General features: G+C 44.2%; 2 protein-coding genes across 5 annotated transcripts in view; one reads left to right on the top strand and one right to left on the bottom strand.

The window, feature by feature from the left end:
- MED12L (mediator complex subunit 12L) overlaps positions 1 to 27,671 on the top strand; it is a 625,134-nt gene that overhangs the window by 197,219 nt on the left and 400,244 nt on the right. The gene's annotated exons all lie outside the window — the stretch shown is intronic.
- Positions 1 to 27,671, bottom strand: part of CLRN1 (clarin 1) — a 36,316-nt gene that overhangs the window by 57 nt on the left and 8,588 nt on the right. The window contains exons 2-5 of one of the 3 annotated variants that reach the window (XM_010951979.3): positions 13,431 to 13,610; positions 12,404 to 12,428; positions 4,246 to 4,259; positions 785 to 1,050 (exon numbers count right to left, since the gene is read on the bottom strand). In XM_010951979.3, coding sequence (XP_010950281.1) covers positions 785 to 1,050; positions 4,246 to 4,259; positions 12,404 to 12,428; positions 13,431 to 13,610 — 485 coding nt within the window. Of the gene's footprint in view, positions 1 to 784; positions 1,051 to 4,245; positions 4,260 to 12,403; positions 12,429 to 13,430; positions 13,672 to 27,671 lie in introns of those variants that run through there. The other 2 variants (XM_045514448.2, XM_010951980.3) reach the window with 2 other exon arrangements.

The raw sequence follows: 27,671 nt of genomic DNA, 5'->3' as shown, positions 1-27,671 counted from the left end.
AAGCTACTTGGGTCATGCTTTGTGATAGACTAAAACCCAAGATGACACAGTGATACCATCGTAATCCCAGAATGTAAAATAATTTTCGTAATTGGGAATTAGTGCTCGAAGACACTAAAGTTAGAAGCAACAGCCCCAATGAGTCATTTTGCATCCAGTTTACTAGAAGGAATCATTTTTCATGATTTCTCAGTGGTCTCAGCAATTATGTCTGTTAAAAGCACTGTGTTTCTTCTTTTTGCTTTTAAAGGCTTACAGATTTTGCAGATCCATCCAACAGGTATGAAGAATAAGACAGTGCTTTAAATGACTTTTTCAAAAGTACGTTGCTATATTTTAATCAATGCTCATTTAATGCACTATCATTTTAGGAAAGTGATTCCAGCTCTGTTTTCCGATATCTGTGGCAACAAATGTGTGGATATATCAGAAATAGTATTTGTTTGTATTAAAAATATATTTCCCCATGCCTTTCAGTCCCTCCCTGATGGAGGAGGCATTTTGCGCTGTGGTGTAGATATGAAGTAACAGTTTGTCCATTCTAGTCAAATGACTTGAGTACCCAGGCAAAGCAATTTCCTACCAGGTCAAACAACCTTCCAGAGCCTTCCTTCTGCTCCCTTTACTTTCCAACCTGTACCCTTAAAACATAGTTTGTAAATATTGTCACAGAGAGTGGGGTGCTTTAATTTGTGAATCTAAAAGGATGGAGAGATTTAACCACATCCAGGTGACCAAAGCCATTCTACTCCCTTACTGTGAAAATCACAGAAATGTTTGCCTTTCAGTACATTAGATCCGCAGCTACATTAGTTGTCTCTGTGTCTTTAGATTTTGCAAAAGGAAACTGAAATCCAGCAAGTCGTATTAGAAGCCCATTCAAAAAATGAACAAAAAAGCAAATGAAAACCACCCAGAACGAGGTGGTGTATTTTTCACTTTGCGTTTTGTAGACATACGTTCCTTCTTTATAATTTGCAATTTTTTCTGAGAGGTGGTGGATTTTCACTTCAGAGGCAAACAGTATCGTGACAAGACAGCCGCAGGAGCCTGCAACAGAAGGAACAAACAACGTGTTGGGACAAATATTTTCTGATTGTAAGGGGCAGGGAAGAGGGTTTACATGCAAACTAAAGAAAACCTTTTCCTGTCACCCTCATTTGCATTCTTCTGCAAAAATAGATTTCAAGTTTGTAATCATGAGCCTAATTCTCCAACCAATGGGTGGTAGTGCCTGGGTTATGGCTCTGAGTAAGAAGACTCATTGGGGGGTAGAAGCAAGCTGATCTTACAAAGACTGGGAGATGCTCCACTTTGCATGATGAGAAGGCTGAATTGCTGGGCACCTTAAAAGCACAGTGGTGGAATCAGGCTACAAAGCAGCCACTGCTATGATGTGGCTTCAAGAGAACCAATTTCTCTGTACTTCACAGGTCATGCAGGAGAAATGCCAGTCATCCAGCCCCCTTGTGAAACACCCTCGGGCTTCCTTCAGAAGGTTGCATGACTCCTCCCCCTCCTCCAGCTCCCACCTGGCCACAGCAGCCCAGAGGTGTCCCTGAGCAAAGGTGGCGTCGGATAAGGGGTTGAGGGGGAGAGTGTCTGTTCTTGTTTATACCAGAACTCGGTTTTTACCTGGGTGTGTTTCTGCTTTGAACAAAGTCTGTCTACACTGGTTGATTGAGAGGGCCTGGGATGTAGGGGCAGGAAACTTTCCTTAAAGTATGCAGTTTTAGGGGCCTGCACTGTCTTTTCCCCATCCTCCCTCCTGTGGCTGATATATGGATGCAATGGCTGGAGCTCCAGCAGACATTTTTGGACCAGGTGGCCTTAGAAATGGAAGCCGTGTATTATAGAAAAAGAGGAATCTTGGATATCAGACACCTGGAGCCACTAAACCAGCTCTGGACTTCACCCTCTAGGTTCTTATGTGAGAGAATAGTAAACACCTATTTAATTTAAGCTATGATTGTTATTTCCCCCTCATTTATCACTTGCTGGTAGCCTAATCTAATCTTAACTGGCGTGGCCGTGGTCTGGGGAGATCTCTGCATGACAGGGGCATGCTGTACTGAGTGGGGCCTGGAAACTCTGCTAGTCCCTCTCTCCCTGAGGACGGAGAAGGGGAGCCCCCCAGGTGGGTGGGTGGCACAAGGGGCAGAAGCAGGTGGCCAGAGGGGCAGAGGCAGGCGCACCATGGGTAGCCAGGACCCCAAGGGCTTCCACAGCTACGGTTGCATCCCAGGATGCCACCATGGGGTGCTAGTTAGTAGGAGACTTGCTGAGATGGTTTTCTGACCTTGGTCAAACCAATTTGGGTTCAAACCCTGGTTCCTCCACTTGCTATGTGAAAGTAGGCAATCTTAACCTGCAAGTCTCAATTTCCTTGTGTATAAAATGTGGATAATAAAGATGATTCAAGATTTACATTTATGAGAATGGGCACATATAAATGCTTATTAATTGGTAGCTTTCCCTATGGTTTTTAAGTTTTCTTTTCATCTTGCAAGTCCTTATCCTCATCCCTTACTTCACCCCACCTCACACCAAGGAGAGCCTGGACTACCTCGGGTAGGCTGCCCGCAAAGAACTTATTACAGAGCCTGGTTCCTCCACATGCTCTCCCATTAGGTTTATGACTCCTTGAGGAGGGGTAAGTGCTTTTGCCGTCAATTACGGTTAATTCAAATACCCTGGGAGCCACGACATAGTGGCTTAAGTTCCCATGCATTAATTCAGTCATTCATTTATTCAATTAGACTTATTAAGGGCCAAGCATGGGAATAGTGGTGCAGATTTCAACATTAGAGAAAAGGCATATGGTTTCTGCTCTAACAGAGAGTATAATCAGGCAGGGAAATCAGATGAGACAATTACAAACCAACCGCAGTGAGTGTAACAGTCAGGGGGGTGTAGGTAGCTATTACTGAGAGGGTGGGCAGCATCACAGAAGGTTCCTTGAAAGCAGCTGAAGGAAAAGTTAGCAGAGGGGGGCTGGATTGTGTGGGGAGTGCATTCCAGACACGAGGCAAGTGACAGCCCCCATTCCTTTCCCAAAGGCTGGCTTTGGGTTGGGGTAGAGACTGGATCAGGTAGGGCAGGGGGTGGGGCGGGGGGAGCAGGAAAGGTGAAACTCCACTTCTTCCAGTAGAATCTCACCTAGGACTGGCCCACCAGCTTGTTCCTCATCATCACCCACCTCTGAGTAATCAAATGATACAATATTCTTGAAACTTCACTTCTCAGCAGTCTCAGAGAATGTTCCTTAATTTGTCTGCCTAGTTTTGTATTCTGAGCTTAAAACCAGAGCTCTCCCCTGGCAAAACCGTATTATTCCTTTATTGTTAGAGCCAACAAAAAGGCTGCGATGCTGTTTTCTCTTTATCCTTTATTTGAAAATTGTGGAGAAAATGCCATTGCTTTTACTATAAGAACCTTCTTTGTGTGAGGAGATGGCGAATTTTAGACAGAAGCAAAATACTGTATTTCCTTCGTGCTTGATAGGGAAATTCAAACTCGGTTTCCTTTTTCAAGTTGTTAAATATTTTAAAGGTACGACTTTGTTAAGGAGACAGCGTCATAGTGAGACTTCATTTCAAATTCTTATAAGTCAGAGTTGCTGGGGTAGTAACTTAAGGCCAGTAGCGCTTTGCTGGTGCTAATATTTCAAGCGTGCAGACTCCCCAAAACAGCACACGATCTAGCGGTTGAGAGAACGGGCTGTGATTCCTCTCTGGATCCTGGGGTTGTCCCAGAGGTCACCTTGGTCATTTCAGAGTCAGAGCATGGAAACCCAGCCCGCGTCTCTGCCAACCCCTCAGGGACTGCTAAGAGATGTGAGGGGAAACAACTCCGTGACTTTAGAATGTTTTTGCTTCTGCCTGTCTGTGGCTCTAAAAGAAATGAGGGACTACAGGTAACTCTTTATGGCTTATGGGCCAAAAGATACCCAGGAAGGGCCTCTCTTTTTGGCCTGACTGCTGGGGACGTGGAGAGAGGTGTGTAAGGGATGTGAGTGATGGTGAGAACAGGGCTCAGCCCGTTTCCAGTGTAGCCCTTAGACCCCAGTAAGGGGGACTCCTGCTATGAGTCCCAGATTTAGAGGGTCCTGCCCTCTCTCTCCTGTTGACACCTCTCCCCATGGGATGAGGAATCCTTGAAGTCAGTGGCATGAGTCCATCTGAAGTCCCCAACCCACACTCTAGTCTTTACTCCCAGGACCCAGGAGTTTCCTCCCCACACAACCCTGAGCACATTTCCTGGGTTGGCACAGGCATCTCCCTGGGTTGGTCTACCCAGGGATGGATTTGGATCTGGTGTTGCCCAGCCCTGAGGCCAGAGGGTGGTCAAGGAACCACTGTTTGAAGGGCACGGTCAGAGCTCGGATATGCAGTGGAGCGTCCACACGTGTGTGCCTGGGGCCCTTTGCGGTGTGGGCGGAACCAGGCACGGGAAGAGAAGTGAACAGGCAGGGGCCGCGTCTCCTCCCATCAGCACATTTGGGTGCGGAATTCCCAGGGCTCAAAATTCTAAATTTGAGTCTGGCCTTCCAGATCCTTACAGAGAGATGTTTATCAAGGGAAAAGGACCAAACAAGTTTTATTGAATAGCTTATAACTTTTAAATCTTTAGACACGTGGCACGTGGGCTTGCATTCGTGCTCTTTCTTGCCCGAGGCCTCAAAGATGTTAGGATCGGGTCTGCATGCTGCCTTCCTTGGCCCAGTTATCCATGTCCACCAGGAGCCCAAACTCAGCCGGGACCTCTTGGACAGATTCCCCACATACCTGACCAGCACTGCTGCAGCTCCCAAGAAAGGTTTGAGTACAGCAGATTTAAGAGAGCCTGCCAAGCCTTGTTCAAGCTAGAATTTGGTATGTAACCAGCACCGGACCCAGCTTTTGCTGCTGGGCGTCTTATTCAAAGACGAGCCACTTTCCTTTCACTTGTTTGATGTCCCCACCATCTGGCTGGTACTGTAGTGGGTTTTTTTTTTTTTTTCCTTTTCTTTTTAATGACTTTGATGACTGAGTTAATTTCTGTCTGAATAGGAGAGCTGAGTTATAGGGCTGTCACACCATGAATTATCAGTCAATTAACAAACATATGTAGTGTGCTAGACACTGCACACTCAGGATTCTCCTCTGGCAGCTGTCTGGGACTGCAGAATTGGGCACCTCTCCCCTCCAGTCCTTACAGCATAGGGAAGGAAGGGCACAGCCAGCAAGAAAGCTGCTTCTTCATTCCTTGGTGACCCCTGAGGGTGACTATGCTTTTGTGAGTGGGAACATCCTGCCAGGATCCGTAGAAGTCCAGGGTACCATAGGTTTTGGTAGAAATGTGTCCTCAAAGGTGAAAAAAAAAATCTAGAGTATTCTCCTATTATCACTAAGATAGCATTTGGGAAATAATGAATTCGAATTTCAATTTCACTTAAATGAATGGCCAAGATTTCCAGAAAGCTAACATGTCATCTTTAAACTCTCTTAGAGAGGGTGAGGGGGGAGCAGAATTTGCCACCCCAAAATATACCACTTCAACATATTGATTATTTAGAAGTAAAGTTACTTAAGAAACAGCTAGTGCAAGAAGGACAGTCTGACCCTCTTCTGTCTCCCTGAAAGCAGGAAATAAATTCCCCGTGTGGAGGGTACCCTCCCCGCACCTGGAGGGTGGAAGGCATCCTTATCACCAGAGATAAGGCATTCATGACCGAGATGGCTGTATAAACAAACCTTGTTACTTCTTCACTAATTTACTACCCAAAGCCCAAAACACTTTGTCTTGTCAATTTTTCACAAATTTATTATTTCTTTGTCTGAAAGGGATAAAAATTACCTGCTTGGGTCAATTCTTGGAGTCTCATATTTTATGAGCTCCTGTACACGTATGAAATTAAATTTGTTTTTCTCCTGTTAATTTGTCTTAATGTCAAGTTAATTATGAGGCCAGCCAAAGAACCTGGAAGGGAAGTGGAAGTTTTCCTCTCCTACAGTGACAACTATTGGAGGCATTCTGTTTCCTCTGCAGAATGATCAATTGATCAATTTCGTTCTTTCAGGAGTCTTGAGAGATGACAAATGGGGTCGGAAAAGCCACAATTTTTCAGATGTAGATGCTAATTTTGTGTGAAATTGTGTAAATCTCACTAGAAAGTTCGTTATTATTGGTCAGGTCTCCAGCAATGATTTCTTCTTTAACTGGAAGCTACACCAGTTCCAAACTGCTTTAGAGACCAGTGGCTACCATGTAGACAAGTAAAGCAAGCTAATACCTAAGAGTAAATGTTGAGGTCGTCACGGAGATGATTTGGTCATGTGTTTCCAAAGAGCAGGTGCGGATGAAGTAGACATCAGCTGGATTCAGCTTTCCCACTTCCTTGTCTGTAACGGGAGAGCTGAGGGGCCCACATCTTGCGAGTTTTGCAAATGTCATTTTAGTGAGAAGGGTGATTTGTGCACAGAAGATATGCTCTTAAAGCGTGATCTTTTTCTAATTTGAATTGGTTTTCAGAAAAGGAGACTGTGACTTGTTACTAGAAAATATGTAGAGCTGCTTCTGTTTTATTCCTTTACTCAACAAAGACTTCTTGTGCGCTTACTGCACTGTCCTGGCCACTGGGGATACAGCAGTGAACAAAGCAGCCAGAAATCCCTATCGTCATGGAGCTCCCAGTGGTACAGACAGTGGTGAGAGAGGCAATAACAAAATAAATACATTCTGTCGTCTATCAGGGCATGAGATATATTCAGGAGAATAAAATAAAGCAGGGAAGGGGGTGGCCAGGGGAGGCCTTGGGGAGAAGGTGACACTTTAGCGTCTCTTGAAGAAGTCAGGCAGTGAGAAGGGAGATACTTGAGGGGAAAAGCATTTCCCACTGAGGGAACAGCGAGTGCAAAGGAATCGGGGGGGGGTTAAGTGGAGAGAAGAAGAGAACCAGGCAGAAGTGAGGCGTGTTTGTGCGGGTTTCTGGAGTGGGCTTTGGAGGAAGTAGCAAGCACTTGGGTTGTGGCACTAAATGAAACAGAGGCAAGACACATGTGCACATTCTGAACAGGACAGGATCTCTCTGCAGTTGTGATAGGACGACATTGAGCATCTCCTGGTTTGTACCAGGTCATGCACGGCTGGGCCTTGGGCAAAGCGGGGTAAACAGTCCCGCTGTGTCCTTGCCTGAATGCCCTGGGGTGCACTCCGGTCACTACGGCTCTGCCGCTTTGGATGCTGCCCTACGTATCAAAATTCCTCACCTGTTACCATCATGAGCTGGCTAATGTTGCTCCTCTTTCTTCTGTGGCCGTCTTTCTAAAGTTTGCACTGAGAAACTGGTCAAGTATTTCCGTTGGTGACTTTTCCCACCCCCAGTCCTCCCCTTCCTCAGGCTCTGTGGCTCTAATGCCTGCATGTTCCTGTATGTCTTTCTCAGACTCTGAACAACAGCTCCTCCATAAGGACTGAAGTGGAAATAAGTTGCAGACTGGTTTTCACTACCAGTTGCAGAATAATATGCCCTCGACTTATTACAGAGGCCAGAATATTATTAAACATGTTTCATTAAAATATGAAACTGCTCTGTGACGTAAGCATTCTTTTGTTTCTTACTGCTCTTTATTCTCCTGTCTTCCTCTTTCACGTATGACTGTGCTTATTTATGTTCCATGCCATAGTTGTAATTAGCATAATTAATTATGTTCCTATTAGGAACATCCCCTTCTTAAAGAAAGGCAGTCATTTTCTTTGCTTGTTTTGCTTGGTATAATTCAAACATGATGCTATATTATAAGAGAAGAAATTTTCACTAAGTCCACATTTTGGTGGTTTTCATCACCTCCAAAAGGCCTGAACCAATACATCTCATAGCCTCCTCTGAGCATATACACTGAGCTGTCTCGGATATGCTACCATCGGTCCCTGGCAAGTCTTCCATGTAACCTGCTCTCTGACGTGCGCACCTGGGTGAGAGTCTGTGAAACTTCTCGCATGGAAGGTATAAAAGGCATACCGTCATACATCAGTGCTCCAGTGGGAAACGAGGGGTCTAGTTGCTTCTACCCTCAGCTCCTCTATTTTGGCTCCCTCTCTTTCTCTACCTCCTTAATCTGAGTATGTCTCCCTTGCTCTCCTACTGTATTATAAACCTGGAGGGAAGTTTTTTTCACCCTGTTTTCCATTCTGCCTTCCCCTGCGCCCCTCCCCTCCCTCTCGTTTACTCTCACAGGTGGCTTCCTTTTCACAAGGCTCACTGTTGACCTGTACTCTTTAAATGTCCCCCTCTTGTAGCCTCTGGGACACCACATCTCACTGATTTTCCTTCTTCCTCTCTGGACATGCCAAGTCAGGGTCTTTTGCTGGCTCCTCCACCCAAAAATTAACTGATGGTGTTTTTCAGGGATTGGTCCTAGGCCAGTTTTTCTCTACATTCTCTTCTTAGATGATCTCATCCATTCTCATTGCTTTGAATAATATCTGTATGCTGACAACTCCTAAATTTATGTCTTTTGTCTAGACCTCTTCTCTGAGCTCCAGACTCATCTATCTGACTGTCTACTTGACATCTTCTCTGGAACATCTCATAGGATCTCAAACTTGACATGCCCTAAATAGAACACTTGATTTCTAATGCTAAGCTCCTCTCCCCACCTCTTTTTTGCCCTGAACTCTAAGCCTGTTTCTTCCCTGTCTTATTCATCCTGGTTAATGCCACCACTGTCTACTCATTGCTTAAGGTACCTGCAAAACTTTTTGGATCCACTTTCAAAATGTTTTTAGCATCCATTCATCTCTCTTCATCTCCAGTGCAATAGCCTAGTCTTTCACCAAATATTTCTTAAAAGGTAAATCAGTTATCAGACCTCTCCTTAAGGTCTTTCAAAAGCTTCTCATTGCAATTAGAGTCAATTCTAAAAGACTTACCATGGCTTTTGAGGTCTGGCATTAACTGACGTCAACTGATCACTCTAATTTTTGCAGGATGGGGTGGGATGAGGACCGCGTACCCTCCAGCCACACAGGCCTTCTTTCTGTCCCTACAGCAAGCTGGCTTTTTTCTCAAGCATCCCCACGTGTGTTTTCTTCTCTCCTTGGGAAGTTCCCTGAGGGTCCTCAGCTCCTTTGTATCTTTAGAACTCAGCTACGTGGCGTAGCCTTCACTGACTACCATATGGAGACCTGATCTCCCCTCTCCTTCATTCTGTATCACAGTAGCCTATTTATCACACTTACTGAGATTATTGTGAGCTCAAATCACTTATGTACACTTCTGTAGACTCTCTTACTAGAGTGTAGGCTCCACGAAGTCAGGACAGTGTCCTGTTTTGGTTGTGGTATCACCAGTACTTCTCATAATGGCTGGCACCTGGTGGCACTCAGTCAGGATTTGTTGAATAAATGAAACACGTGCACCCAGATCAGTGGTTCTCGACACTGGTCACACAGAGACTCCAATTTAATTAGGATGGGGTGGGACCTGGCCTCAGGATGTTTAGAACTTTCTTCCAGTGATTCTAATGCACAGTCTGGGAAAAGAATCACTGTCCAAAATGAGCTAGGAGAGACCATTAGGATGTTACTAAAATCCGAACTCGGGGGAAAGACTTCTCAGACGTAGTTTATAATTGGCAAGAGGAGAAAGAGCAAATTAACAGGCTTGAGTGGGTTTCGTGGAACAATGATGCAGCAGAAAAGTTACATGACGAAGGCGGAGGGATATGGACCAAAGTGGAGGCCGTATGAAGTGCAAGGAGCTTCTGGTCCAGGAGGGAGGGCAAGTGGATACTGGGCAGTAAGGACAAGCAGGCTGTGATGACCGAAACCATTGCTGGCCTCATCCAGAGGGTGGCTTCCTTTCCGTTCCTCCCCCCAGGGTCTGGCCTGCAGCACACTAGGAAAGACAAGGAAATGCTCCCAGCGCTGTTGCTCTGGGCAGCGTGGAAGATCCCTGGTGGACAAGCAGGAAGAGTTTTTTCCCTTTCCTTCCCACCATCTTCATGTCCCAGGATGCCATGCCTTGGGTCCCCATCTAGCAGGGAGGTAGACAGCCAAAGAAATGGCCCTGGAATGGTATCAGTGCAAGGAAAGGGGGCATCGTGGGGAACCCAGGGGTGAGTGTAAGGAGAAGAAATAGGAGGAAGGAGTTTTTCTCTGCTGATTGTGCGGGAGGCCACCTGGGCAGAGAAATAGGGGAGGAAACTCAGTGGAAGAGAGCTTCTGGTGGGGGGTGGTCTCTAATGTAATGTGATTTAGGGGGACACTAAAGGAACCCCTAATATAGGCCTCTGAGCGTGTGATTCATTGGCTTATGTTCAGAGTGTGATAAGGGCTGTGAAACCCCCGCCCTCCCAAAAGTGGGGTTTAGACCTGGGGTCTCCTTGAATATCACAACTCTAGGTAAACATTTCCAAACCTCCAGGGACTTCTGGGCACTGTGTGTGGATTGAAGGGAGATGAGGTAGTTTGTGATTTAGGAGTGACCTGCTACCCCTGGAGGTCACAGTCAGTCCTTCTGACCCGCAAAGATGTTTTGTCATTGCAGTTTTAAAAAAATTGTTGAAATTTTGGTATTTAAAAATAAGAATTTAGGGCTTAAAAAACAAAACAAAAACAAAACACAGATGATCTGGAAACACCAGGCCTTTATCCTCTGCAGGACACAGATCTAGAACTGGTTCTTCCTTTCCTTCCTTCATCCACAAACCTTCACTGAGCACCTGCTTCTGCAACAAGTTCAAAGATAGAAGAGCGACAGTGTAAGCACAGAGCCTGTGTGTTCCCGCATCTATTTCTGTGCTCAGGTTTTCTTTGCCTTAGCCTTGGCCAAAGGCTGAGATAAGATCTGGGACTTGGATTAAATTCTGTATCCTCTGAGTCATCTCCCTTTTCAAATAGCGTTAGTTGGGTCGTCCGTTAGAACTGTCAAATCATTTGTCTTCCAAATGGGCTGTTCTCAGTTTCCTGCAGGAGCCGGAGTGTGAGATTGCCGTGCCGGTTAATAAGCTGTTGTGTCTCAGCGTCATGCCGGCTTTTCTTTTCCCTACTTGGCGATGCTGGGTCCAGGCTCCCCACACCCTGGCTCTGCCTGGTCAGCTGCTTCCTGGGAGGCTCTGCCAGTGGAGTGCACCTGGTGAGCGAGGACCCCCGGGCAGGGGAGGAGGGTTTGACTGGCTTTGCCTCAGGGTACCACCATTCCTGGCAGCAGCAGCTGGGGGGTTCCTGAGCCCTTTCCACACTCCCAGAACTGCCTCGTGGTGTCACGTGACAGCGCTGTCTCCTCAGGGTACAGTGCCACCTTCTCTTAGCCCTAAGGATGGTGGCTGCTTTCTCACATTGCCAAATCTGAGTTGCCCCAGGGTCTCCTTTTTGTCTCCAATGCCTGTTTAATCAACCCTCTATAGCAGGGAGTTCTCAAACCTGAGCTTATATTGGAATCACCTGGAGGGCTTGGTAAACCCCAGATTGTAGGGCCCTACTCTGGAATTTCTGGTTCGGAAAGTCTGGAGGGAGGCCTGAGAATTTGCTCATCTATCAAGATCCCAGGTGAGGCAGATGCTGCTGGTCTGGGGACTCCAGTAGAAGGACCACTGGTGGACATTGTGTTCCCTCTGTTAAGGCAGCACGGATTCTGTGGTCTGGCTGGTCCCTGGTTGATTCAGGGGCCTTCAGGAAAACAGCACACCACCCAGGGCCACCAGGTTGGTTTGGTCTGCTGGGTGGGGGTGAAGTAATCCCCGTACCCACTTCGAACCTGACCTTCCCGTGAAACTGAATCACCATCCTGGTCTGTCTGTCGGCATCCTGTGTCTGTGCTCTTGCCCCTCTGCCCTGATTGCAAAGCCCCTGGCCTTCCTTTATCTTACTCTCTCTGGCTGAGTGCTGCCGTCTCTGTGGGCCTGCCCTGCTAGTTCCATCCCATCCGAATTTTGATTTTCTATACTATGTTATATAAGCAAGCAAGTCAACATCTCCTTCTGGCCCTGAGTTTTCAAGTCAGCGAACACATATTGCACTGTGTACCGTGTACTGTGTACAGAGCCTCATGCTGGATGATTTTGCTAGAGATAGAAAGATGAGAAAGATTTAGACTCTGACCCCCTGTGGTCATCATTTTTGCACCATTGAAAACTATTATTTTCTTGTGAGAGATACAGAGAAAATCAGCAGAACCCGCACTAGAGGGAGAACTGCTTTAGTTGGGGAAATAATCTGATTAGCAAGATGTAGGTGGGGTGAGACCCCAAGAAGTGTGCTCTAGTGATAATGGATGGAGGCCAGTACACTGCCTTCTAAGACTAGTGAGCGCCCATTAACTACAAAGGGGCTTTGTTTTGTAGAGAGGGAGCTATGCAAGTTTGTGGCTAGAGTTGAATTGTGCAGGGGGAAGGGAGGGGTGCAAAGAGAGAGGAGGGGCCTGGGGCCTGGCAGCCAAAGGGCAGCTGCCGAGTAAAAGGAAAGAGTCTAATATGGATTTGCAATCCACTGTTGGCTGGTGTGTGTTGTATTCTCTCTCCTCTCTCCATGAAATCATTAATAAAATTACTTGCTTCCCAGGAATAGGACAAAAGCATTGAGTCTTTTTGCACATTTTGGAGTAGGGTGAAATCAATGACCTCCCGTCGAAGAATGGCTACATTTGAGTTGTGTAGACACTTTTGATTTTCTCATCTTTCTTTTTCTCCTCCTTGTAAATATGTGCTAAGCACCCTGTGGCACTGACTGGATTTTAAATGCTTTTCCATCAGCCCTGGTTAGTGAGTAGGATGTGTTTATTGATGCGCTTAGAGTTTTCCTTGTCCAGATACACCTACCGTTAGGTTACACAAAATCTCTTCAAGCTTGAATATGGCAACTCATGTGTGGGTGGGACACTGGCCCTTTAGTCTTATTTGATGGCTTTTATTCATTTTTTGGATTATGAATAAATAAATGCATATTATGGAACATTTGGAAATACTAAAAAGTTTGAGAAAAAATGAAAATCACCCATAATTTTCCTTCTCAGAAATAACTACTACCAACAAAATAGACTCTTTGTCTGCATATATATATGTATTTTTGTATATATGGAGGCTCTCTCTATATATATGGAGAGTATAGAATATATATTTATATATAAAATCAAATTGGATTCATCTTTATAAAATCTTACATACTGCTTTTTTCACTTACCTTTTTGATACAAGCGTGTATCCTTTTGATTACATCTTCCAAAATATTAATTTAATGCCAGCATTGTGTTCATTTGAATAAACTACCCTAATACATTTACTGAATTCCCTATTGTTGGATAATTATATTTCTCTCCACTTTTTGCTCTTGTAAATAATGCCACAGTGACCATCCATGTATATGTATTTTCGCTTTACATTTGGGTAGGCTGATAATCTTTTACCCATTGAAAAACCCATTTGGCTTCAGAGGTAGAATTTTATACTCACCTGAAATGAAGCTCAAAAGATACAACCCCAGTGGACCATGCAGCGTTTCAAAGGGCTTGCCGAAAGCATTGTACATGAAGAAGGCTGTCCCCACCAGGGTTGAAACGATAAGGATCACGGAGAAGAGAACTACGTTGACGTGGATGCTCACTGGGATCGCTTTGAGCAAATCTGGGAAAACTGAAGATAAAACAAAGATTAGAAGAAATTTCATCAGCGGTCATCTGCAAGTGTAATTTAAAAAATTAAATCCCTTTTATTCTAACTTCAAAAGTCACTAAAATCCTTCTGATGAATACATTCTCACTTACTCATTTACAAAGGATTTACAAAAAGGTTTAAACATGAGATTATTTTATAAAACTCACCAGTAAAAACTAGCAAAGGGGGAGATTTGAAGGAATTTTTCTTTTTGCCCTCGGTCATATGTAATTACTTAAATAAACAAGTACTGTCCTTAAAACCCAGAACTCTACATTTTGATCACCAAACTTTTAATGACATTTCTCAGTAGTCTTTTTTTTTTTTTAATCTATTTTAACTTGTAATGACATTTTCAGTTTGGCGCTATCTGGAGGAGTTCAAATAACAGGAGGTTTTTGTATTTCCTTTGTGACAAAAAAAAAAAAAAAGTTTCTAGTCCACACCAAGATTAAGAATGGGGTATTTTCAGTCAACTTCAATATTTTGATGTAGCACAAGCTGTGGGAAAATAATTTCTGGTGATACAAGAAATTTTTTCCGTTTAGAAAACATGCCAAATCTATCTCTAAATTTTGTGTTCAGGGCAAGTTTTTCTTGCTTGCAGAGGAAATGAAATATTTTAGAAATGTGGTATTTCTCTTATCTGGTGAGGCATCAGTATGCTTAGCATCAGCAAACCTGGCCAAACCAATCTGGAGAAATTTACTTCAGTCCACTTTAGTTTGCCAAACTTTATTGAGCACCTACTGTGTGCCAGATATTGTTCCTGGTGCTAGAAAAGAACCATAAAGTAAGATAGACAAGGTGCTTATTGTCTTGTGGAGCTTATAACCTAACAGGAGTTGACAGACAAATAACAAGTGAACAGATGAATGTGATGTTTTACAGACAAAAGTGGCCACGGTCAATTTCTTGCCTCCTTTTACATACATGTCACTTCCCCTTTAAGAGGTAGGATTTATTCCTCAATTTCCTGGAACCTGGGCTGGCCTATGACTGCTCTGACCAGTGAATATGGCAATAGAAGTACATCGTACCCATTTTAGGCTATAAAAGGCCCAGCCATTTCCACTTCTTCTCTCTTGGAGGCTTGAGCTGCCCGGGAGGATGTCCAGTTGTCTGCTGGAGAAGGAGGCCACCAGCAGGAGCACCGGGGCACCAGACGTGGGAGGGAAGAATCTTAGAAGTCTGGCCCAGAAAAGCCTCCAGGTGACTCCAACCCCAGCTGCCATTCAGCCGTAACAGTAGAAGAGATCCAATTGAGAACTGTCCAGCTGAACTAATGAGTTTTTGTTTTAAGCCCCTGAGCTTTGAGGGGCTGTTGCACAGTGATAAGACACTTTCATGTAGTCATAATGCTATGGAGAAATAAAACAGGGAAGTGGGACTTTGAGTGATTGGGTGAGTGGACAGAAGTGGTCAGGAAAGTGACACCTGAGCTGACACCTGAATGTTGAGCAGGAAGTGGCTGTATAAAGATCTGCGGAAGAGCAGTCCAGGGAAAAGGAACACAACCTGGGCAGGAGTGAGCCCGTGCGGGCGGCAGTTCCTGGTGACAAGGCAGAGGTGGAAGTCGGGTTGCTGGGCTGGGGTCAGATTGTTGCACCTGCTGGATCCTGATCTGTCGACCACAGTAAGGGGTCTGCTTTTATTCTAAATTCATTTGGAAGCTACTGGAGGGTTTTAAGTAGGAGAGTGACACGATCTCCTTCATGATATAAAAAGATCACTCTGGCCACTGACTAATGAGTATAAAGGGGTGGAGAGAGGAGGGAATCTGGGAAACCTGGTGGGGCGGTCAGGGGATATTTACAGAGGTAAGATATGGGGATGTGGTCTAAGGTGGTAGCAGTAGAGGTGGTGAGAGGTTGTCAGATTTGGAACATATTTTGGAGATGGAAGATAGAGCTTATTGAAAGAAATCACGGATAACTCCTAGAGTAACTGAGTAAATGGTGATGCTGTTAAGTTAGATAGACGAGTGGGAGGAGCAGGTTGGGCATGGGAGTGGGAAGTGATGCAGGAGCTGTGATTTAGGTATTTGAAGTTTGAGTTGTGTAAGATATCCAGGTGGAGATGACATGTAGGACTTACGTGTCTGGAGGTCCAGGGAGAAGGCGGAGGTATCTAAGGAGGTGAAACTAGGGTCAGGAAAGTAAGGCGCCTAAAGCAGATAGGGGAATTTAAGGAGACAGTCACGCTCTGGGGCCCTAGAGTGAATGTCTCTTTAAATTTTATGTCCTAGGTCCCTGAATGGCCTCACTCTAGTCTGATCCTGGTATTTAAAGCCAAGGGAATGGCTATCACTTATGGAAAAGCTGTAACGAGAGGTGAGAAGGGAGAAGAGAAAGAGAGCTTGTGAGTTGGGAGCAAATCCATGTCCAGGGCCACAACACTGTACTCCTGGCCGTGTGTCAGAAAGCAACCAGGTGAGGGAGTTGCACCGAACAAGGGCTCAGAACAAACCCTTCACCACTGCTAGATACAACTAACTATGTACGTACATACGTAAAACATGCTCAGTGCAGGCGGATAGGGAGCGTCCTCTTCACAAATACAGACAAGGTCATTTGTACCCCGCCATGTCATGTGCAGATCATTTGACTACTGAGGTTTAACTCGCACTGTATTTCCTTTATCTTCTCATAATAAGAGAAATGCACATGAAATCTATGAGATAGCATTTTCCACAAATCCTATTTACAAAGATCAAAACATGTAAAGATACCCTGCGTTAGCTAAGGTGTTGGGAAGTGGGGACCCTTGTGGACTTTTCTTGGGAGTGTGAATTGGTGCAGCTTCCTTCGGAGAAGTTGGGCACTGCCTAGGAAGTATTAAAAAGCACGTATCCTTTAGCTCAGCAATTTTACTTCCAGAAGTTTATCCTGTGGATATTTGTGCACATGAATCCAATGAAATATTACTAGGATATTCATGGCAGCATTTTTTTTTTTTTTGGCAAAAAAAAAAAAAAAGGTAGGAAATAACTCCCATGTCTATCAGTCTGGCATCTGCACAAGTCAATGATTTCAAACAATGAAGCGACTCTTTAAGAACAGGTATGGAATTATCAAAATGTGATGTTAGATGAAAAAACACACAACAAACAAAGAAAAAAGTGCATCATTCTATCATTTGGGAAAAAGCCAAAGGAGAATGTATGTAATAACAAGTAGTTTTTAAATACTTTATTTATCTGATTCAATTCTCTCAACAATTCCATGAGATAGGTACTATTATTAGATCTATTTACCAGAGGAAAAAGCAGGCTCAGAGGTGATGTAACGTGCCCAAAATTTGTATTTAGTAAGTGGCAGAGATTTGAACTCGGGTCCTCATTCTTATACACCAAGCAGCCTCGGGGGTGGGCATGCTCGTCTAGGCAGACACCATTTCTAGAAGATTACACATGAAACCGGTAACATCACTTCCAGGGGAGGGAGACAGGGATACCTCATTAAGTACCTTTTAGTGTGGTCGGAAAAAAAATTTTTTACTACCCCACAAACATTATCTAGTTAATGAATACATAAATGCTTTTAAAAAATAATTGAAAGGATAAATGAAGACATAAAAATTCCTTTGACTGTTCTAGATTAAAAGAGATTTAGGAGACATACTAACAAATGCAATGTATGGATATTATTTGTGATTTGAACAAAACTTTATAAAAAAAATGTTTTTGAGATAGCCAAGGAAAATTGAACATGGACTGAGTTTTAGATGCTATTACATAACTATTATTGATTTTGTTGGCTATGTTAATGGTATTGTGGTTGTGTTTTGAAAAGCCCTTATTGATTAGAAATTGGATGGATGGGTGGTTGGATGGATAAATAGACAGATCAAGATAAATTAAGATAAAATGGGAAGACGTCTCAACTTTGTTTGGAAGAGGCAAACTGGGTGTTGAAGTTCGCAGGTGCTGAGCCTCTGTTGTCAGTGATTGCACTGGTCCTCACTGCCCTGTGTTCTCGGGGTGCAGAGCGAACCAATTAGTCTATGATCGTCCACCCTCCCGAGCTTCCAACTGCTGAGGCAAGTTCAATCAATGCAACTTGCTATTCTTGCACTTGGTTAGCTATTGACTTGGTTTTGACTAACTGTTATCAAAAACCCTGCTTCCTTCCATCTCCCCACCTGAGGAAGAGGCGGCCACCTCTTTGTCTCTGAGAGGACAGCTAGGTGAAGCCTGTCTGAAAATTGACAGTTGTTACCTACCTAAAACGAAGGCAGAAGTTGCACTGATTTGCCTCCTGGAAAGAAAAGCCAGAAGCTAAAATAAATTGTCATGTGGAGCATATTAATTCTTCTGAAGTCTCTTAAAATTCCCACTTTTGCAAGAAAGTCACCCAGTAGGATACTAATCCCTACATGTTATATTTTATGAGGTTTCTTTGATGAAAATTCTCCAAATCTGTAATGACCAATCAGAGCTCTGATAATAACCCTTCATTTTCCAACCAACACTGATACGAGTTTTCCTTCACGGAAGATGAGAGCAGACCCTTCGAGTAAATACTGGAAGGTGTCACTTTAATGATATTGGAGATCTGCTTGGTCTTTCCCTTCTTTGAGGTGTAGGATTACAACACAGAAAAAGGATTTGAACATTTTGATCTGCAGAGGGGCTGTCAAGAATTCAGCAAGTCACTTCAGGCCTCCAGGAATTACTTGATTAGCTGTTGCCAAGTGAAAGGGAGTTATTTATGAAACCGAAGGCACAGAGAAGTTAAGTAATTTGCCTGAAGTCTCACAGTGGCATCGCTGCCTTTGCTTTTACTCCCCCCCCCTTTTTAAATTAACACTGTAACTATTTCTCTTTTTTTGGTGTACTGTTCTGTGCGTTTTGACAAATGCTTATGATCACGTAACCACTGCCACAATCAAGATATAGAACTGTTCCACAGCTCCTAAAACTTCCTTTTTCCCCTTTGGAGACAACCTGTCCTCCACTCCCAGCTCCTGTATGTGTGACTTTATAAAAAACTGCCAAGGGTTTTCCGCAGTGGCTGTACCATTTCACCTTCCCACCAGCAATGTATGAGAGTCTCAGTTGTTCTGTATTCTTGCTGGTACTTGGCAATCTTTAAAAATTGTAGTCATTTCATAGATGTGTAGTTTATTTTGTAGTTTTAATTTGCATTTGCCAAGTGACTAATGATGTTGAGCATCCTTTTGTGAGTTTATTCTCCTTCCATACATCTTTTTTGGTAAAGTGTCTGCTCATATCTTTTGTGCATTTTTTTATTGAATTGTTCATTACTACTATTATTGAGTTTTGAGAATTCTTTATGCATGCTGGATATGAGCCCTTTATCAGATAAGTAATTCACAAATATTTTCTCCGAGTTTGTGGCTTGTCTTTTCATTCTCTTATCAGTGCCTTTTGAAGAACTGTCCTTATGTTTATGAATTCCAATTTATCAAATTTTTTACTTTTATGTATCATGTTTTGAATGTCAAATCTAAGAAATCTTTCCCTAATGCAAGGTCACAAATAATTTCGCCTATGTTTTTCTTCCAGAATTTTTTTAGTTTTAGGTTTACATTGAAGTCTATGGTCCATTTTGAGTTATTTCTTACATATGGCCAGGGTTAAATTCTTTTAGCACATGACTATCCAATTGTTTCTGTACTTAAAAAGCTGACCATGGACTTAATATATGACCCAGCAATCCCATTCCTAGATATTTGCCTAATAGAATTAAAAACATACGTCCATACAAAAATCTGTATGCGTATGTTTACAGTGGCTTTACTTGTATTTGCTAAAAACTGGAAGCACCTTAAATATCCATCAACTGGTAAATGGACAAACCATCCATAAAATAAAATACAACTCTGCAATACAAAGGAACAGACTGTTGGTGCACACAATAGCATGGATGGATCTGAAATGCATTTTGCTGACTGAAAGTAACTGAATTCAAAAGGCTGCATATTGTATGATTCTGTATGTGTGACATTCTGGAAAAAGCACAGTGATAAGGACAGAAAACAGATCAGTGGTGGCCCAGGGTTGGGGGTGGGGGAGGACACTGACCACAGAGGGGCACAAGGGAGATTTTGGGGGTGATGAAAGTGTTCTAATCTTGATTGTGGTGGTATTTACATGCCTCTAGGCAACAGTCAAAATTCATAGACCTGTCCACCTGAAAAGGGTGAGTTGTACTGCATGTAGTTATACCTCAATAAACCTCACTAAAAACAACCAGGAGTAGGAGGAACAAGAGCTGGAGTGAGCAGCGTCCTCCAGGTGTGAGCAGTAGTCAGGGACCAAGAGTCCAAGAGTCAGGCCCCCAGGTTCCAGCCCTCTGCAGGGCCTTGAGCAGGCTGATCTGTCCCTCTTTCTCTCTGTAAAGTGAGGGTATCCCGTGGGGCAGCCTGGGAAAGGATCAGGCATTTGAAATTAGGCAAAAGAAGCTAGTATTTTAGCTTCTTTTCTAATTCCGTGAAGTCCTTAAACCTTGATTTTCTTTTCTGAAAACTGAGACTGATCCTACTTCCCTCTCACGTCTGTGAGGGTCCAGTGGCATCAGCGTGTGGAGTACCCAGTGCGCGGTAGGTGTTCGGCACGGGTGTGCTGTGGTGCGCCCCTGTCTGACGCCAATCCCACCGCTGCTCACAGGCCACCCCCTCTCACCTCCTCAAGGACACTGCTGAGGGATTCTATCCTCTCTCTACCACATAATCAGTTCCCCTCTATTGGATCAGGCCCATCAGCACACAAACATGCTGTCATTTTCTCATCTTTAAAAAAATAATCTCACTTAAGTCCTCCTCCAGCTGTTAAACCCTTTCTCTCTTTCCCTTACAGCCAAGTCTCTCAGGGAGTTGTCTCTACTCTCAGCATCTCGGTCCTTTCTCCACTTTCTCTCTTGAACCCACTGCACTATTACTATGTTTCCCAGAGTGTCAAGCAGCTTCTGGGTGCCAAACCCAATGGTCAACCTTTATCCTCATCTTACCTGGTTTCTGGCTTCTAGACACTGCCCTCGCCTGGCTTGGCTGCCTCACTGGTTACCATCTTGATGCACTTTGTTGGTTGATCCTCACCTCTTCTCTTCTCCGTCTTCATGCGCTCCCACTAGTGCTTTATGCAGTATCATGGCTTTGACTAGAAGTACTCTCGAGCAGATGTTTCCAGCCTGGACTTCTCCCTGCATCCCACACTTGTGTGTCCTCCAATTACTTACTGAACGTCCTGACTGGGATATTGAGTAGGCATCTCAGTGTGTCCCTGACCAAACCCGCGGTCTTCTCTTCCACACCCTTGCTTTCTTTAGCCGCCTTCTTCTTGGTTGCAGGCAGTTCCATTCTTCCTTGGCCTCATCCTTGATTCTTCTCTTACTCTCACATTTCATGTTGAACCCATCAGGAAAAGCTCCTGGCACTACCTTCAGAGTCTAACCCCGTCTCCCCGTCTCTGCTGCTGCACCTGCTGCGCGTCACCACCGTCTCACTCAGATGACCGCGAGGGCTTCCTAACCAGTCTCCCTGCTTCCGCACCCCCATCCTGCAGTCTGTTTTCAATGCAACAGCTGGTGGGATCTTTTAAAAATGAATTGGTTTAGGGGGGGAGGATATAGCTCAAGTGGTAGAGCAGATGCTTAGCATGCACAAGGTCCTAGGTTCAATCCCCAGCACTCCCCCTAAACATCCATAAATTAATTACTTTCAAAAATAAAAATAAAAAACCCCAACTAGTTACATTAAAAAAAGGATTTGTTTTTATCAGTCCCCTGTTGAAACCCTTCTGGTGGATTCCAATCTCACCCAGAGTGTGCCGAGTCATTACAGTGGCCTACTAGGCTGTATGTGACTGGACTCCTCTGACTTCATCTCTTCCTGTTTCCTTGTGCAGTTTGGCACAGTGTGCTCCAGCCACTGGCTTCCTAACTGCACTTCAGATGTGCCAGGAACACTCCTACCTCAGGGCCTTTGCACTTACTGTTTCCTTTCCCTGTAAATTCCCCTAGAGATCCCCATGGCTTGCTCCTTCACTTCCATGTCTTTATTTAAATACCACTTTCTCAGGGAAGCCTTTATTACTTGGATTTGCAAACTTCTGCCCAATCACCCCTATTCAATTCCCCCACCCCTTTCCTTTCTCTTCTTTTTCTCCATAGCAATTATCATCATCTTATAAATTGTCCATTTTTACTTATCTGTTTGTTTGTTTTTTTCCCTCATAACATGAGGGCAGGTGCCTTGGTCTGTTTTATTCGCTGCTATTTTCCTAGTATCTAAGAATGCTGGCACAATGTAGAACAGTATTTCTCAAAAAAAATTTTTTTTCACTGTTGCACTTCATCCCAGGAGTCTTATTAGATATTCCTCCTAACCACCCTCCACCCATGGAATTTTGATACCACTGATATATTGTATATTGGTGTCTATATTGTATTTATATGTGTGCTTTGTATACATATACACTTTTCAAAGAGTAAGGGTTTTCTTGCCACCAAGAACCAATTTTCACCTCCTTAGGGGGTCACTGATGCTGTGAAGAATGCACGATGTAGCTGGTGGACATGGGTATGCTGGGTGGGTACATTTTACCTGGAGTAGGATGCAGGGATGGAGTCCTGTGTGGCTAGCAGATTTGGAGTTTCTTGGTGGAAGCCAGTGATGCATACTGAAGGGAGTTAGTGTTGTATAGGTGAGGAGGGAAGGAAGAAGGGGAGAGGACAGTCCAGTTAGCGACCCCAGGGCCCAAGGAGAGGAAGAAAGGGGGTTGGTAGTATTAGGTGTGATGGAGTTTCTGATTGAGAACCGAAATTTGTCCTTTGAGTCAGAAAGTCACTGTTGACCTTGATATAAGCTGTTTCTGGGGCTGGTGGTTATAGAAGCTGAAGGGAGGGAATTTGGGGCAATGGAGATAGAATAGTTGCCAAAGGGATGATAGGAGCCCATGTGGGTTTTTGGATTTTTTTTTTTTAAGAAGTTGAAAGACCTGGTTGGCAACTGGAATGGAATTTCAAATCTCTTTATTAAAAGAAAAATTTTAATCCAGCATACTTCGGGGATTGTCAACATATGAGATGGAAACTGATGGCTGTTTAATAACAAGGTTTAAAGTTTAGGATTTGTGAAAGAATCCATCTCCAACTTGAACATGAAACAGCTCTTTTTTGTTAGCAGGGCAGGAGGGAGGGGGAGCAGGGACTTGCTTTCTCCATGTTTCTGTCAGTTTGTCCAAAGGTCCAACTGTTTATGGAGGGTCTTTCTTACAAATGAACAACATTATAACAGTGAAATGGGAATTAAGGTACAGATTTACCCACAATCCCACCAATATAAAAAGCAAGACTTCCCTTTTTTTGTTCCTTTCAAATTTTTGTCTATCTTAATATACATTTCACATATTACTATAATCGTTATGAATTTTTGAGGTCACATTCTGTTCTTTTTACTCAGAAGATAAGCATTTCCCACGTCATACAGGTTGTCTTTATAAATGTCATTTAGAAAACTACATGGGTTTTCCATCAAACTGATGCACTGCTGTCCATTAGGTTTGCCTTCCATTATTTTAGTATTACAGCTAATGCTTCCACGAACAAATTTCAAGCCCGTACCTTTTTCTTTCTTATTATGGGGGTGTGTGATGAACAGGAATAACCTTTTTGGATGAATTCCCAGGAAAGGAATTACTTGGGCCAGAGCAGTGCGTTCTAAAAGAATACTCTCTAAATACGTAAAGATACAAGGTAACCTGGAGCTGGTGAGTTGTATTTTGTAACTTACGTATTAAACTCCTGGTTCAAAGCTCTATTTCCTTTCTGTGAAGTCCAGAAAGCAGAGACCTTTGACAAGACTTGGAGTCAGAAACAGAGCTAGAAGAGGCTAGTCATAGAGTTCACTCTCCCAATAGAGCAGAAGGCAGCCAAGTCACAGGAGGGAGAGGGGAAAAGAAAAGCCACATTGCATAACTCTCAGCGCGTGGAGAAAGGCTGTCATCCCCTCGTTACTACAATCTGCTGTTATGAAACAGAGCTGAGTAAGCTGTGAGTTAATGACTTGAGTGGAAACGCAGGCACAGGGGTGCTCTCCGTAGGAAAATCCCCCTCCTGCCATCATTTGGTGGGAGGCTCCACTCCTTGGGGGATGTGTCTTGCCTCTGGACCCCACTCTCCCGAGCTTCTGATCTGTAGCACCCCCCCCCCGCTTTTCTGCAAAGCCTTTTCTAGTCTTTCCCTCTCTGTCCCTTGTCAGATATTCCAAACCTCCCCCACTCTGAAGCACCGTCACACCCCCGCTCCATTTCCCTTAGTCTCTTGTGCCTGGTTTACAAAAGACTTGAAAATATCTAGTGAACCGCTCTCTTCCACTTCACAGAGAACACAGGCTTTCGGGGGGATTCCCGCAACTTTTCTGTCCCCTAGTGCCACCCTTCTTTTTGCTCCATGCCCAATCTTTCCTCCTTTCTTAGTGAAAAAAATTTTTTTTCTCCTGTTCAAGACTTGGCTTCCTCCCTGTGCTCTGGGCCTTTCTCACCTTCACAGGGTCTTTTCTAAATCCATTAGTTACCTCCCTCTCCTTCCTGTCTTCAGCCTCCTCCTCCCTCCTGCTCTGTCCCCTCAGCATAGAATCATACTCAAGAACCACCCCCTCCCCCGTTGTAAACACCCCTAGCCTGGCCTTAGGACTCTTCTAGCTACTCCCCGACCTCAGTCTTTCCCTGGGTCCTCACCTCTCCATTCCCTCCTCAGCTCCTACAAGGACCTCCCTTCCCCACCACTCCCTCAAGACTGCTTTGGCAAAGGTCCCCTGTGCCCTTACGATGGAAGATTCAGAGGGCTACTTTCGTTGTCTCATTGGACAGCCCTGTGGTGGTCACGACTGTGGACTGGTACTTCCTTGTTGAAGGTTGTTCCCCCATGGTACCCCCCCCAACGCTGGTTTCCTTCCAGCTCACTGGCCATCCCCTCTCATTCTCCTTTGGAAATCCCTCCTCCTCTACCCATAAATATTGGTGTTTTCTAGGCCACATCTTTGTTTACCTTCTCATTCAGTTCCCCTCTCTGGGAAACTTCATCTTCAGGTGTGGCTCCAACTACCACTTCTAATCTGCCGAATCTCACCTGTCCACCTCTACCCCAGGCCTCACTCATGACCTCCAAATCTGCAGAACTGATGGTGTCTCTAGTTGCTGGCCTGTAAGTGAACCTCATTAAACATGACCCAGAAGAATTTCATCTTCTCTCTAAACTTTCCCCCTCTGTATATCTTGGTAAATTATCACAACCATCCATCCAGCAGAAATCTGAGGTTCATCCTCTGTCCCCAGGTTCTGTTGATTGTTTCATCTGTTTATTTTGGAAATACCCCCCCCCCCACTTTCCAGCCCTCTGACAGTGCTTTGGTCTGGACCTCCAATACTGGAGTCAGAAGTCAGCCTTCTGACTATCCTCCCTGCCTCTCTATTAGTCTTCTTCTAATCCATCTCTGTGCTGACACATACATGCTTAACATCTTAAATGGTATCCCATTGCCTAAAGATAAAATTAGCTGCCTCCATACAGCAAACAAAGGTCCTCACATCCTGGTCCCGGCTTCCTCCTCCCTCTCACGCATCCTTTGCACTCTGGCCACCGTAGGCTCCTCGTACATTTGCTCATGTTGATCCTTTGCTCACAATGGCTTCATCAATGCCATCTAGTGATTGCTAACTCTAATCCTTCCTTTCCTCTGATTTCCCTGTGCCTTGCCCTGACAGAGAGTAATTCTTCTTGGAGCTTTCTGAACAAAAATCAGTCATTGTGGTAGTCACTAGTGCTAACCCACCGTGTGTAGTTCTGGTTCTTCCCCATTCGGAGCTCACGATAGGATTGCACATTTTGGCCCCTTGGAAGGTATATGTGGCTATGTAACAACCTTGGCCAATAAAATATAAATGGAAGTGGCATGGGTCCGTTCTGGGTCAGAGAATTTAGTTGCCCGTGTGAGAGCCTCCACAGCTCTTTCACAGCTGGTGACAATCCAGATGGTGGCTATGTCCTGGGATGGACCTACAGCTAATCTCTGACGAACATGTACTGTGAGCAAGAAATCAATCTTTGCTGATTTAAACCTATAATGTTTGGACTTCTTATTAAAACGTAACCTTTCCCGTCTTGACTGGTGTGCCTGTACAGCTCTTACAAATGGCCAGCTATTTAAAAGCACTTCTTCTAGATTATTAGTTGTTTGTGAACAAGTTCCCTCTCTCATTCCCACTGTGTCCTCAGAGTCTAGAAGAATGCTTGGGCACATAAGCAACCAATGATCTTTTTCTTGGTGAGGGGGTGTTGAGCTGAGGATGCATAAACTCTAACTTACAAAGAATTTGAGTCTTACATGTCAAGTCATACGGTTTTCAATAGATCATTGGAAGGTAATAAGAATAAGATTTAAAAAGTATTTGTTTTTACTAACTGCTAAGTAGGTTCCTTTATTACTTGCCATTAATCCATGTTTTATTTGATCTTTCTAAATGCATGGCATTCATTTCAGTTGCCTTAAAATTTATTTTATCTCTGTCTCCTGAGTTCTTCTGTTATATTTTATCCTGAAACTTTTTATCTATTACTGATTCTGGTCTAATTGTCATATCTTTTAATCCTACAATTCTTTGGGGGGGGGTAATTAGGCTTATTTATTTATTTTTGATGGAGGTACTGGGGAATGAACCCAGGACCTCATGCATGCTAGGCATGTGCTCTACCACTGTGCTCTACCTCTCCCCCTTAATCCTACAATTCTTAAAACAAGAATCAGTAAATCCAGTCTGAACCTAGGCATTTAGGCATTAACCAAGAGTACTGGGTGGTTAGACTATCACACGCCACCAAAGCAAGAAAGGCAGGGAGCTGGTGGGAAGCGAGAATAGCCAGGCATTCACTGAAAGACAACACAGCAAGTTGGGGAAAGCGTAGCTTTTGGAATGAGGAAAGTTTGGGATTAATCTGGTTTTGCCATTTACTGCTCGTGTGGGCCTCTGATACCTTGGCTGCCTTATCTGTAAATGTGCGTGGTAATAGAAATAAGTCAGAACTTTTGAGAGACACTGTGAGATTCTTTATGTGGAAACTCTTTGTAAATTTTCTTGTAATCACTTAAATATTTTTTTAACATGACGAGAACAGCAGAAAAATTATCTTTCCACCCAGAGTGGGAGACTTAAGAACTCAGGGTCGATGGCTGGGGGCGGGTGGGAGTTATTTGGCCCACAGGTGTTAGAGCACATATCTGCATGTTGGGACCTGAGATTCTCCCATAGAAGTCCTTAGATTCCATGGAATTCAGGTGAGCTTTCTATCTTGTAGCTCAGTTGTTTTTTTTCATGACCAAGTGGGTGACTATTGCTGTACATAATCCAGGAACTTTGGATTTGTAGTTAATGACTTACTTGCTACCTGTCACACACTTTCCTCAGTGTCCGATGTATTGTTCCCCTTCCTGTTTCTATTTCCTTTGTGCAATTTCTTGCACCTGCTCTGTATTGGCTTGTCTCAAATGATGTTTGGGCTGATGGCACACCTCCAAAGAGGACCCCTGAGAGTCTCCTTAGAAGAAGCAGAGCTCTTCCACAGGAGGTGGGCAGACAGAGGTGGAAATACTAGCTTTATTTCTGATAAAGTGTTGGAGTCTGTGGTTTAGATCATCCACCAAGGTCCACTGAATTCGTCAGCCTCACCCACTCAGTCACAGGCAGAGCTGGACAGCTGAGCACCTCCCTATCCAGGGCAGGGCTGGCCCCCTGACCGAGTGAGAAGGGAACTCCTGTAACTGGTGGGCAGGTTTAGAAAGAGAGGAAGCCTCTGGGGCTGGGAGCCAAGTTTGCTCACTTTCCTTCTTTTTTTTTTTTTTTTTTTTTTTAATGGCAGTACTGGGGATTGAACCCAGACACTCATGTATGTCAAGCACGTGCTCTACCACTGAGCTATTTCCATCTTCACTGCTCAGTTTCTTTCTGCAAACTCATCCATCAGATCTCTCATCCCATCTGAGGCCAGGTGGGTGTGGATGAAGTATGAGACCCTTCCAAGA

The sequence above is a fragment of the Camelus bactrianus genome, chromosome 1, assembly GCF_048773025.1.
Source record: "Camelus bactrianus isolate YW-2024 breed Bactrian camel chromosome 1, ASM4877302v1, whole genome shotgun sequence".
Lineage (NCBI taxonomy): Eukaryota > Metazoa > Chordata > Mammalia > Artiodactyla > Camelidae > Camelus > Camelus bactrianus.
This window is presented reverse-complemented; position numbering and strand designations above follow the sequence as displayed.